The sequence below is a fragment of the Corvus hawaiiensis genome, chromosome 2, assembly GCF_020740725.1.
Source record: "Corvus hawaiiensis isolate bCorHaw1 chromosome 2, bCorHaw1.pri.cur, whole genome shotgun sequence".
Taxonomy (NCBI): Eukaryota; Metazoa; Chordata; class Aves; order Passeriformes; family Corvidae; genus Corvus; species Corvus hawaiiensis.
This window is the reverse complement of record NC_063214.1, coordinates 112,499,820-112,512,789: the sequence shown is the minus strand read 5'-3', so window position 1 is coordinate 112,512,789 and position 12,970 is coordinate 112,499,820. Positions and strand designations below refer to the sequence as shown.

Here is a 12,970-nt window from a genome sequence, read left to right as displayed (position 1 = left end):
TTTTGATGCTTAGCCAGGGATACTCCAATGGTTTGAAGCAAATTGAAGCTCACTGTTTGCACAATTCTGTGTCGTAAGGTACTGTTGTGTGCTAATGAACTTGTTCGTGTTCAGTGCCATAGCTCACTTTATGGATCCTGCTGGAAGCACGTGATTTGTGCAAATACTCATTCGTATCTTAGGTCCCAAGGTTTCCTCCATATTACTGTATGATTTTTTTTCCTCCTTTCCTCAGCAGGTTGCCACTTCACTTGGTGTCCCCCACAACACTATGGTTGCATTTTTAAGTTCTTCAGTATTTCATGGTACTTTTGTACCATGTAAATATGGTATGATCACTTGATGATATAAAATGCCAGGGAAGATCTCAAGGTTGCCAGTTGGATTTCATTTCTGAAGGGGGAAGCCTGGGTGTTCAGTGCAGGGTGCTGCAGTGATGGTGTGGTCAGGGTCTTCACCCTTCTTTCACGGCTCCCAAAGTAATTGGTTTTACATAAACATTTCTTTCATGCCTGACAGCTGGCAAAGGAAATTCTGCATTTCTCTCTCAGTGTGCTTCTTTTTCTTTTCGGCCTCTCGGGACCAGTACAAAGGGGCATAAATTAGAGGCGCTCTCAAGTTAAACTTCCACCTTGTAGCAAGACTGAGCTTTCAGCTGCTTTTGCTATTGCTTGTGCTGGTCTTGAAGCAGTGCACTCTGGCCAGCCTTTCCTGGTGAGATAGGATGATTCCTAGTCTTTCATCTGCTGGTAGTCATAAATAGTGAAAATAAAGCATCAAAATTATACATGGGCTAGCCTCATAAAATTATATGAACAGTCCTTACATCTTCTTCCAAGCAAAAAGGCATGGCCAAAATGAAGTAAAGACTCTCAGCTTTTCCTAGACATTTAAATAGGAGAGAAAAAAATTTATTCCCCTAAAATATTATGGTGAAGCAAATCCAGAATTTTTGTTAATTTTAACTTACAGATAGTTACTTGCATTATCTATTGACTTTTACCTTTCAGTGGCAGTATTTCATGGGAATCTCTGCAAGGGCAGCCAATGCAGATTTGCTGGCTCTTCCTCAGTATTTGTTGGCTGTGGTTTTCAGCGCTGTCCCCCAGGGACTGAGGTTGCTGGAAAGGCGATTTGCCTGAACTGCTGCACAAGGCAGAGGGAGTCACTGGCGCTGCCCGGGCAGGCCTGAACAGACTTCTCCATTGCAGGCATTCCTAGAGCAGAATCTCATGATCTGAGTCGTAGGCAGGGTGAGTGAGCGACTGACCGAGTGCCCGGGAGCCTCCCTTCCACCTGCAGCTGAATCCCTCCTTCCTGGATTGGGTGCAGGTTTGCTTTGCACTTTGCCGCTCTTACCCTTGCTAATAAACAACACGGGAGATTTATGAGTGGTGCACAGAGTGCACAAACCAGTATATTCCAACTATTTTCTTATCCTTTTGATGTGTTTTGAGGAAAGAGAAATAAAAAAGGATAATGAGGCCCACCTCCAGCCTGCAGCAACTCACTGCAATGCTGTATCCAGCAGGTTTGTGTTCTCCCTGGAGATCACGGATTACTAAGAGGTGGACATGGTGGTGAACAGAAAACCTGCCACCACGTCCAGCTTGCTGGTTCAGAATAAAGAACCATTCACAGCCAGGAGATTTTTCCCTGAACTCCAGCAACCCGTGCTAATGTGCCGTGCCTGGCTGCACAGGCAGCCAGTTGAATTAGAGAAGGATTAACTGCGGTGGAGGGGGAAGCGAATGTGACACACAGCAAGCCCCACTTTTTTTTGTGTTGCTGCTCTTACAAAAAATTTACCCAAGTACTGGGGGACTGAACATCCACTGAAGCTATGTCTAGTTTGTAATTGTTTTCTAAATAAATGAAAAAGAGTATGCAGGTGGCAGAGCATTTATCAGTCTTCCTCCACACTAATCTCTCCCTTAAAATGTATTTTGGCAGACACAAGACATGTGATGCCTTCTTTGATAGTATCTTTGCAATAATTTGATGTGCGCACTGAAGGGTTCTGATATTTTTATTCTCCCTCCCTCTTAGTATCAAGAAACTTTTGAGCACTGCAGTCTTTAATTCTGCTTAGGGGAGTTTTGAGAACTCATGCTAAATACCTGAGGGATGTGATAATTTTCCCTCTCTTGCAAAAGGTTGAGTCAGAATAAGGGCAAGGCAGTTGCCTGATTTTCATTTAGACAGAAAAATTGCAACAATTATTCCTGAAAGCAACACAGCTCAATGTATTGTTCAAAGAGATACGGCTTTTAAAGAGGTTTCAAACAAAGCATAGAAGACAACTTCTAGACTGAGATGTAAATGCAGGATGATTTTTCTGTTAGGGTTTAATTAACAGTGACACACGAACATAAAAAATGCCTTTTTGGGAGGAAGTGTGTCAAACTGATAGACCTGTCTACGTCTAGGGTTTCCATTCAGGGCTGAGGTCGGGGGAGGTGGGTTGGTAGGGCACTTTCTTACACCAAACTGGGAAAAGTCAGCTGATGGTAAAGCTATTCCTATGTGAATAAAATGAACTATTTCTTATGAAATAGTTTGGCTTCAGAATAGTTTTGGAACATGCTCAACCCAGCTGCCTATATGTTGCTTTGATTTAAGAGAGCTGGGATGCTGAAACTCCACTGTTTCTTCCTCATAAACCAGTTCTGCTGGGGATTTTGGTCTGGATGATTTTACTCTGAAAATCATATGTAATAAAACATCTGTGGAGTAAATCAGAAGGTTTGGCTGAAAATAGCCTCAGTTTATCATCTTGTCCACATAATAATCATATTTTCTTTGCCTTTCTTGTGCTCCTTGAATATTTTTTAAATGGCAGTTGGATCGTATGAGAGGTGCCTGATGCTTTTAGTTGTCAGTAGAAGATATATTTTCATCTTGGGATTCTTGGGGTACCAGCTAGATCAGGATGTTTCTGTGCAAACACAGCGTTTTGCTGTTTAGTTATCATGGAAAAGGTTCGGGGTAGAGATGGGGGAGAACAGTCCCAGGAAGGTTGAGGCAAAGAATGTTTCATTGCTAATCATACCTGAAAACACTTAATCCAAATTACAGTTCAATACAATAGAAAGTGTTCTCAACATCAGAAACAGGGCATTAATAAATGGTTATAAATGGCACAGGTGAGCAACTGGACAGAAAGCTGTGCTTCATCTATTTTATACCAAGATTAAATATTGAAAGTTCTTCTGTGTTTCCAGCTGATGTGCTCTGTATGCTCTCCTGATGACAAGCTGGTTAGGAGCTCTCCTGGCAGGCATTGCAGATGGAATTCAGCAGAGAGAATTCCCTCCTCCGGGGGCATGGGTGGGGAGCCACCTCAGTAAATCTCCTTTCCAGAGTCCTCTGGGTGGTCTGGGCACACTTCATCCCTCCCTTAGCCAAATGTCTTTACTTCTGATGAATTATGGAAGGGATACTTGATAGTACCAAGCATTATCTCTGTTCCTTGAAAACACAGATGCTGCTGTACTGGCTCATAGGTTCTGCTGTGTCACTTCTCTGCCAGTCACTGAATTTTTCTGCCAAACAGACTGACCAGAAAGGGAGCCAAATTCTTTCCAGCTCTGCATGAAGCTCGTAGGTGTCATAAGTACAGGGATAATATTTGCCTTTTCAGTCTTTCTGCAGATAATTTTTCAACCATCCTTAATTTTTCTACTTTTTAAAAATCTATGTATCTTTGTTTGAAAAGCTCTGTTAAGGTTGGCTTGACTGATAGGTTCCAGCACATCCTTCCCCTCTAAGCAGAAGTCATAGAACTCAGTAAAAATGTCAGAAAGATTAACTTTTCCCTCATTTCTTTTCTTTAAATTAGATACACTGGAGAAGAAATACTGTTATGTGGGTCAGGAGGAACTTAATTTACTGTAAAAGAACAGTACTTCAGGGTTTAGTGTTTCTGCAAGGTTCAGAGAAGGGAGTGCAGCCTGACTAAGGTAATTGAAGTCTTACATTAAAATTCATCAGGAAATTGCCCGATTCTTCGTCAGGCTCTCAGTAAGTCTTGCATCTTCACAGCAGACATCCTTTAAACTCTGCCTGGCTTTTTCTGGTCTTTAGGACTCTAAATCTACATTGTGCTCCTCTGCTGGTCTCTACAGCAGCAAGAGAAGCCTGCTGCAGGCAAGGGAGTAGAAAACTTCATGCAAGTTGTTCTCTCCTCAGAGTATTGATCTTAAATGCCTGCTAGCTTCACATTGAACAGGTGCAGGAAGAAATAACTGATCTGAGAGCTTTCAGCAGCTCTCACCTGCTTTTTGTTTCCCTTTGGTCAAAATATTAATGGCACAGAAGGCTGAGGAGGGAAACTGGGAAGAAAATGTACCTGGAGACTTTCATGGACTGACAAGTCCATGAGATGGAGATGACAGGCTTGTGGTAAGAGTTGGGATCCAGACAGTTAAGCACCCAGCTGGACACACGGACTGGCTGTGCGTCCTTCAATACAGCCATTTTAGTGCTGAACCAAAAGTAGGCAGAGAATTGCCCCCAGCCAGGTGAGGAAATGACAAATTCTTATCTAATTATTGCTTGTCTTCTTGAGATCACCTGAGGTGAGGCATGAACCTGTCAGAGGGTTTTGGAGCTTCTTCTTTTCCCTTCCTTCCTCCCCACTAGCAGTGTCTGTGTAGTGCATTGTAAGGTGACGGTGATGGACAAATAAAACTTGCTGTTCTGGGGCTCAAGCCATTGGCAGCTCTGCTTGGTGTGATCACAGCTCTTCCAAGTGATCCTGCAAAGGAAGAGGCAACTGAAAAACAGGGACAACCTCATGAGAGATGATATCATTGTGATTTGTGGCTTTCAGACAACTTCAGGAGAAGACGTCCGTGACTTTGCCAAGGTACTAAAAAACAAATTTCGAACAAAAAGATATTTTGCAAAGCACCCACGAATGGGCTACCTGCCTGTGCAGACTGTCTTGGAGGGAGACAACATGGAAACGTGAGTAGCTCTGAAGTATCTAAGTAGCAATTCATTTGGTACACTATTTGAGCTCCCCAGCTGGTGCCAACTCCTTTCACTTCCTAAATGCATAAAGCCTCTTTATGTCTTTCATTTCTGTTTACCTCGGCTGGCAGGAAAACACAAGCTGGGCTTCCAGTTGCCATTGCCTTTATCTGCTTTCACCTGTCCTTGTACAGGAACTTCAGCTTCAGTTAGAAAAAAAAATACTCACGGTCTTACTGGCAGTCTTACAGACTTCTAAGTTTGATGTGCAATTTGGAGGCTAATGATACATTCATTAAATTTTTATTTTCTTCCAAATGGGTATCTTTCCTTGGTTTTATTTTTTTAATTAGGCTACCATGTTTGTGAGGTTGCCAGATGATTTCTTCTTTTCTCAGCCTATAAATTTAGTCTTACTAAATGACTTTGATGTCTTCATGGAAAAAAAAAAGCAGTAATGATGCACATGGAGAAATCAGTGACTTAACCCAGTTCCCTTTGGTTTTTTACACGTTTAATCAGTTGTTTAATGGCAATTGCACGCAGCTTGTTCTCGCTCTTTCTCTTTCTCTTTCTCTTTTTAAATTTTAGATTTCAAGGTTTTTTTCCCACTTTTTGGTTGGTTGCTCTTCACAGCCATTCATGTTGATCTGTTGGATTTCTGCTTTTTAGTTGTTGTGATTTTTTTTTTTAAACCTTTCTGTAATTATTTTGCTGCTGAGTTTCTTCTGCCTTTCTCTTCACCTCCTCATTTTTTGTCTTGCAGTCCTGTTACTCTGATCAACTTCTGGCCAGTAGATTCTGCGTGAGTACTTTTGCTGAAGTGTGCTGCTGCTGCTACTGCTGCTGCGCTCCCTCACTTTTTCTTTTTGTTTATTTCTTTGTTTAGTTTTACATGAGATCATTTCCTTCTTTCTTTACGGTTATTTCCTTTGATGCACTCTCTGAAGGAATGTTTTGATCCCAAATAAGTAGAATGAGATAAATCCTGGAATTTCCAGCAGTCATGGATTTTGTACTGTGTACTCTTTCCTGGAGTATGTATTTCTCATCTAATTAACAGGGGTTTCGTGCAGACCTACTAATGCTTATCAAAGTTTGTTGTTTAAAAGCCTGTGTTTCTGAATAAGTGTCGACCCCTCTGAATGTGTACTAAATGCTTTTTGAAAGACAGAGATTGAACGTGATATGGATTTAATTCAGTTTCAGGAATGACACAGTTTTGCAGATAAAGCTATAATTTGGTTTTATGTGCAACCGTGCGCACTCGAGTGCCCCAGTTAATCCAAAACTCACTGGGTATTTTATTACAGTTTTTCAGATACATTCAGATTTGCAAAGGCAGGTTGAAATGGCAAAATGTTTACTGTATTTTTCAGAAGTTAAAAAAGCAGGGGTTTTCAGCTGTGGAATAGATTTTCATTCTTGCACCACTCCAGCACATGCATTGTCTTAATGTTGTAGTAATAGCCTCAGTATAAACTAAAGATAGATGTATATTTGCCATTGTGGCACTTGCTACTTCTAGTGTTACATGGATGCTTCTAGAATAATGTTAAATAAGGATGAATTTTAATTCACATATTGATAACTAATGAGAAACTAATAGATAGATTTTTTATATTTCTATATGGTGAAATGTATATGGCTTGCACTTCCATTGATTTTTTTGTAGAATAAACAAGAGTGAAATGTATACATTGGAATATTGATTTATAATTTTCATTGGGAGCACAAACCCTTGGGAAGCTAAGAGAAGTGCTCTACCTCTGGGATATTTAAGCAACCAAGAAGCACATCTAATACTGCAAACCTCATATGGTTGAGAATTCACCCACAGAGAATGCCAAAAGTCTGGACCCAGACTGAACTAGAGGAGCTTTGAGCTTGAGGATGCACTTTTATAAATGCAACTATGGAGCTAGATTCCTTATATTTCAGAACAATTGCAACGTTAAAAGTAACATTCAAAGAAACCTTGGATCATATGGAATGCCATTGCTGTGTCTGACATAACATGAAATTAAGCTGTCATAACATGGTTATTTCTAGTTACTTACAGTAATAACATTCTGGTGTGCCTACACTGACAGCTTCACACCGAAGGTTTGCTGGTGTTTGCTACGAGGAGTTTAAGGCACCTGTAATACTTAAGAAAATTTGAGAAATACCGAGGAGCAGGATTTGTACAGAGAGGTTGCACTTTTTGTCAGACTAACTCAGGTATCTTCTGGAGCACAGTCCTTTCATCTGGTCTGACAAGGAAGCAGAAAAACAAGAAATTAATAGTGGCTGGAAAGAATTGCCCTTCATTTTGTTCTACTAACTTTATTTCTTTCCTTCATGCTATAGCACTTGACCTGCAATTCAAGTTACTGAGCTACCCATGTTTAAAGCTGTTTCTCAGTTACAGGGTGATTCCAGCTTCAGCAGGCAAACCAGTTTATCATAAAGCTTTCCCATGTTTTCTACACTCATGCCTTTTTCTGGTGCTCTCATGCCAGTTTTCTGGTTAATCTTTGAAGTGCCTCAGAAAAGCATCACCTGTCAGTACTCAGCAATGCTAGTGCTATTCTGACACCAACATGTGGTATACATGGAACTGTTTATAAATAGATAATTTTTTTGGTTGGAAGTTAATGGCTCTGACTGCTTATTACCAATATTTTGCCCAGATACTCTGCTTGCCAGGAATTTAAGGGACAGTTCCCAAGTTGTGAGAATTTGTGTCTTTTTACTTCCACTGTGATGATACAATGATACAATTTACTTGATTGTACACTTTCAGGAAGCATCAACTAAAATGCTGAACAAAGAAAAGTACCCTCATCCTTCCAGCCAGGTCTCTGGGGCTGCAGGGAATTGCAGGAAGGTGGTGTTTGCCACTTGGTCACCACTTTACTTGACTAGAATTCCCAGGCTGCTCCTGCAGACCCCAGCTTGAGCAACGCAGCTGTGGAGCCCTTATAAAAGGGATGGTTATCTTGGCTAAATATTAGGTGTGTCACTCAGCCTTGCTGACTGTTTGAGCTGATTAGGTGTGCTGGGTATGTGTGCTCAGATAGGAAGGACTGTGAACTCTAGCACAGGTGGTCACTGAGAGTATGTAAAATGCAGCACAGACATTCTCAAGTTTGTTCAGAGACTGGCAAAAGTACCTCTGAGCAGCTGAATTCAACACAAATCAATGCTTTTCTAGCAGGTTTGCTTTCTTAAGCAAACTTCTAAAAAGCTTTTTGAGGTGTATCTCCATTGCAGTATATTCTGAAGTGGAGACAAACCTGAAACTGTAGCCTCACTCTCTGCTTGCAATTGGCAGAGAGAATCAGCTCCAGCAAGTTACACAACACTGTGTTGTCTTCTGGAAAATATATATATAAGTACACATATATTACACAACTTGGTCACTTTTGAGGTTGAAGCATACTGTCAAGGTAGCAGGGATATGTTCATCCAGTCAGGCCTGCCATTTTGCCATGCAGTACTGCAAAAAGAGACATCTCCTCGTTTCCCAGTAGGTCCCAACCAAGTGCTGTCCCTTCCTTCGTACTGGTACAAATACATGTGCAGTGCCAGGGTGAGAGGCACTAAGAGAATGATCCAGCTCAAAATTAAGACTACTTCTAACACATATTTCCTAGTCTATGCACAGTATTAGCATCTACATTTGTGTGTATGTTGAAAACAAGACTTCTTGCATTGATGGTACTCCAGTTAAGATCAGCTAAACATCTGCTGTATGACAAAAAAATAGAAAAATGAGGGTAACTTCAGTTTATCAGAAAACCATTGTGATCTTGCTCTGTGATCTGCTGCTCTAAAAGAGTTGCTGCCTTTTTCCCTCCCTTCCCTGTACTGTACACATTCTTACACAAAACAGGATATCAAGTCACAGAGAAGCAATTGCCCATCCACTGAATCTCTGCCACACTGAGGAACTCTGTGTACTGAGTATTTATCCTCTGGTGTGCTGTGGTAATGCTTGAACATGTGATGAGTAGAAGTAGAGGCCAAAGCTCATTTCAGACAAAATGAGATTTGTTATACTTGGCCTGTAATGTCTTAAAGAGGAAAAAGTTTGCTGTTGTGTCAGAAGAGATACTAATGATGACAAATTTTGTGTATCCAGCATACAGTTCTATGAATGCAGAAGGACCCTAATCTAGAGCCTTTTGGAGGCTGATTAGAAACCTGGAAGCTGACAAGTCTAATAGATTTATGGCAGGATTGTCAAACTCCTAACATGGGAACTTCACAAACCAGAAGATTACTACAGTTTTGGTTTATAACCAGTAAATACAAAACCTGCCTGCTTGTGCAATGCAGTGCAATCACTGTTGGGCAGTCCCAGCCTGAACCACAGTATCCAGCAAATTAAAATGGGGAGAAACTCCTTCCTCCATCAGGAGTTCCAGAAGGAGAGTCAGCAGAGATGGAATAAAGGGCAGTTGAAATTTAGCAAAAATATAAAATTGCCATGCAACTTGGAAGCTGCATCACTTTTTGTTAGTCTGACACCTCCCAATACATGTAGATTGGCTAAATCCCACGTGGCAGCAAAGGGTGCTCTCTGAACTGCATGGGCAACATAATTTAGTGTTGATGTTTTCCAGAGCTGAGGCTGTAAGAAACAATAATTGATGATAAAAATCCCATAAATTTTTTCATTGACAAAAAACTGAAGAGGACCTCATACCATCTGTAAGGCAGAAAACCCAACATAATTGACAGTGTCCCCCTGTATGACACAGTGAGCTACAGTTGAGATTGCAACTCTTGAAAGACACTAGGCCAAATTATCAGTGTCTGCAGTGTGTTATTAAAGGCTCATTTCAGACATTTTATGCTTCTTGTATTTATTTCTAGCTGCTTGTGGAGTAATCCCTAAAGGCTCTTTTAAGTGGGATGTGCTGGAAGCAGGCACTGGAGCAGGGTGGGAGGCAGAGGACAGGTTCCCAGCAGGACTTTGGCAGCCAGTGCAGGGCTGCATGTGAAGCAGAAATGCCAACAAAGGAGGCAGGCGTGAAGGGAAAACCAGAGTGAAAGCTCTTCTATAAATCCTTTGGAAAAGGCTTCTTTAGGAATTGGTATGAAGAAGAATCATGGCAACAGACGGATTGCAGATGGTCAAAATCCCTGGTGTGGCACCACAAAACATTGCACCGATGGCTTGAGGAGGCACACACAGCGCCTGGAGTTATAACTTGCTTTTTATCAAACATGGCATAAGGCATAGAGATGTGAGGGTATAGGCATAGCTAAGTGTCTTTTTACTTTTAAAGGGGTATTGTTTGTGATTAATCAGTGTTTTCTGCCTTATAGGCCTGCCTCGTCCCCTCAGCTCTCACACGATGATACTCATTCACGCATTGAACATTATGCTAGCAGGTATGAGACCAGCTGGACGTTAGGCAGATTTTCTCTAAATTACTTTAAAAAGAAAAAAACAAGAGCTAGAGGCTGCCTGAGCACTTCTTAAAGGAACATAGAATTTGGGGTTTTGCTTTCCAGGCTCTGGGATGCAAGAGCATCATCTGAGGGTGCTGTTAACCAGCCTGTCCTAACTTGCATGCCAGAGCACCTGTGTGGTTAGAATTGGTCTTTAGGTCCCATGGGGTCCTTGTTAAGCTGTGCACTCAGTTACTGATATTTTAATAGGACCTGTAGTGGCAGGACAAGAGGTAGTGTTTTAAACTAAAAGAGGGCAGATTCGGACTAGATGTAAGGAACGAATTTTTGCAATGAGGGTGTTGAAGCACTGAGGACAGGTTGCCCAGAGAGGTGGTGGATGTCCCATCCCTGAAAACATTTAAGGTCAGACTGGATGGGGCTCTGAGCCACCTGTTCTAGCTGAAGATGTCCCTGCTCAGTGCAGGGGGGTTGGACTGGAGAGCTTTAAAAGCCCCTTCCAGCCCAAACCCTTCTATGATTCTGCATAGGATTTAGTTTTTAATGTGGACCCTGGTGTAATAGTAAAAATGGGAAGAGCAGAAACCTCCAAACTCTTACATGAATCTCAGGTGTCATTATAATGTTAATTTATTTCATGAAATACCACAAAAAAAGATTTCTCCTTGATTTGGAGGATTAAAATAGTGGTATATCGCTGCTTTAGTTCAATTCTGTGCTTTCATACTGCTCTTAATAATGAAAAAATGGATTACTTGCACAAATACGAAAATGTTTTTCCACCAAGCAAGTACATTTTGAAGGGTTGAGGTAATGAAAAGTAGTTATTCTGGCCTCTTTGTCTCCTCCAATATCACCTGATCAGGAGAGGTGTTTATGAATTATGCAGGCCATTTAGGAGGGGCTGAGTGTGAAAACTAATGAGAAATGACTGATCTTTACAGTTTTGATGATGACATTGCCAGGTACAAAGCAATTTGTGTAATCCCCTGGCATCTTAAGGCTTTTCTTTGATTTTGGAATTAATTAATCAAGAGAAGTTGGAATATAACCTCAGCAAAAGGGTTGAAAACTTAGAAGTGAGTTTAGCCAGGCCATTGTGACAATCTTTTGTGATAGCTTATTGCAAAACCTTTTGGTAATCAACAGCGAGTGTAAATTAATTTGAGTTTCAAATTCATCAAAAACATCACGCTCTTTAATTCTTTCCAGAATGTTAGAACAAAGAAAGTTACTGAAAAACATAATTGTTTTTAATGAGTCTTGTTTATTTTTCCACAGGCTAGCAGAAATGGAGAACACCAATGGTTCTTACCTAAATGACAGTATTTCACCTAATGAGAGCATGTAAGTAGGCTGTTTTCATGGTTTTGACAAGTATTTTCTTGGGAAGGTTAATAACTTGTAATGAAATTTTGTAGTGCTGAATTTGCATGGACATGTATCACATCTGGTTCAATTTAATGATGTACTCATGTCCTTTCAATTTGTATCATAGTATCTGGATTAATGGCTTATAGCTTAGTACCAAATTTATACAACAAATGATACCTTCAAAATTAAAACTACTAATTTCTTTCCAAAAATTACTGATTTATTCAGAAAATAATTTCCATATTCAAAACAATGATCATCATCTGATGAGATCTAAGGACAAAGACACAGAAACCCCCTTCTATCTTAGTTCAAGCTTAATCATGGTTAAATTGCTATAAGCTAGAAAATGTTGGTGTGGGAAAAGTGTCATACAAAACAGAAGTGAGGCTGAACAGAAATTTTTGGTCTACAAATACCTGAAATTCATTGCAAATGTAAGGAAGGAGGGACTGACCATTGTTGTGAAATATTAGGAGTAGTAAGCTGTAAGTTGGACAGATCACTGCCAAACATTCATTGTATTACTTCAAATGTAAAGTTATAAATAAAAGTTGTGATTTTTAAGAAGTAGTTAAATCTGATGTCTCACTGAGACCCTTTGTGGTTCTCGTCTGATATATTCTTGGTCTTGCTTATTCTCTGAATGAAAGGACATAGAAATAACTGTGAGTAATGCTTCTGAAGACAGCACAAAAGCCGCTACATCATGGGTGTGTTTGAAAATTTGGTCTTCGTTCATCACCTGTGTAGGAGAAGCCATAGCATGGATTCTAAATCAATCAAATATGTAAACCCCGACTTACCTAAAAGTGTTTTTATCTATTCTGTATTATCTCATCCTTACCACAGTTTAAGGGATGGATTTTTTTTGAAAATTCAGGCACAATCTAAATTTGTAGCAGTCCTTTACAGCACAGAACTCTGGCCAATTTTCATTCACTTAAATTGAGATTCCAAATGAATAGCATTTTATAAGGTTGATTCTGAGCCTGTGAGCTCAGAATGTTCTTGTATAGTGATAAAGCTGTTTCTTTGTTTCAAAATAGTTTCTCTTTTGACTTGGTAGGATTGTTGCCTACCAGTTTTGAAAGAAAATCCCCTCTAGAAACAAGTACATTATTTAAATATATTGGTTCAAAAAGGAGAAAGTTAAAATGGGCCTCAAAATTAATATATATGTAATGTCAGTATGATTTCATGCAGTTAA

General features: G+C 40.2%; 1 protein-coding gene across 18 annotated transcripts in view; it reads left to right on the top strand.

Moving 5' to 3' along the window:
• DMD (dystrophin) overlaps positions 1–12,970 on the top strand; it is a 1,090,817-nt gene that overhangs the window by 1,047,463 nt on the left and 30,384 nt on the right. For 14 of the 18 annotated variants that reach the window (XM_048288642.1, XM_048288700.1, XM_048288689.1 and 11 more), the window contains 4 exons: positions 4,835–4,971; positions 5,744–5,782; positions 10,300–10,365; positions 11,668–11,733. In XM_048288642.1, coding sequence (XP_048144599.1) covers positions 4,835–4,971; positions 5,744–5,782; positions 10,300–10,365; positions 11,668–11,733 — 308 coding nt within the window. The remainder of the gene's footprint in view (positions 1–4,834; positions 4,972–5,743; positions 5,783–10,299; positions 10,366–11,667; positions 11,734–12,970) is intronic. The other 4 variants (XM_048288631.1, XM_048288770.1, XM_048288752.1 and 1 more) reach the window with 2 other exon arrangements.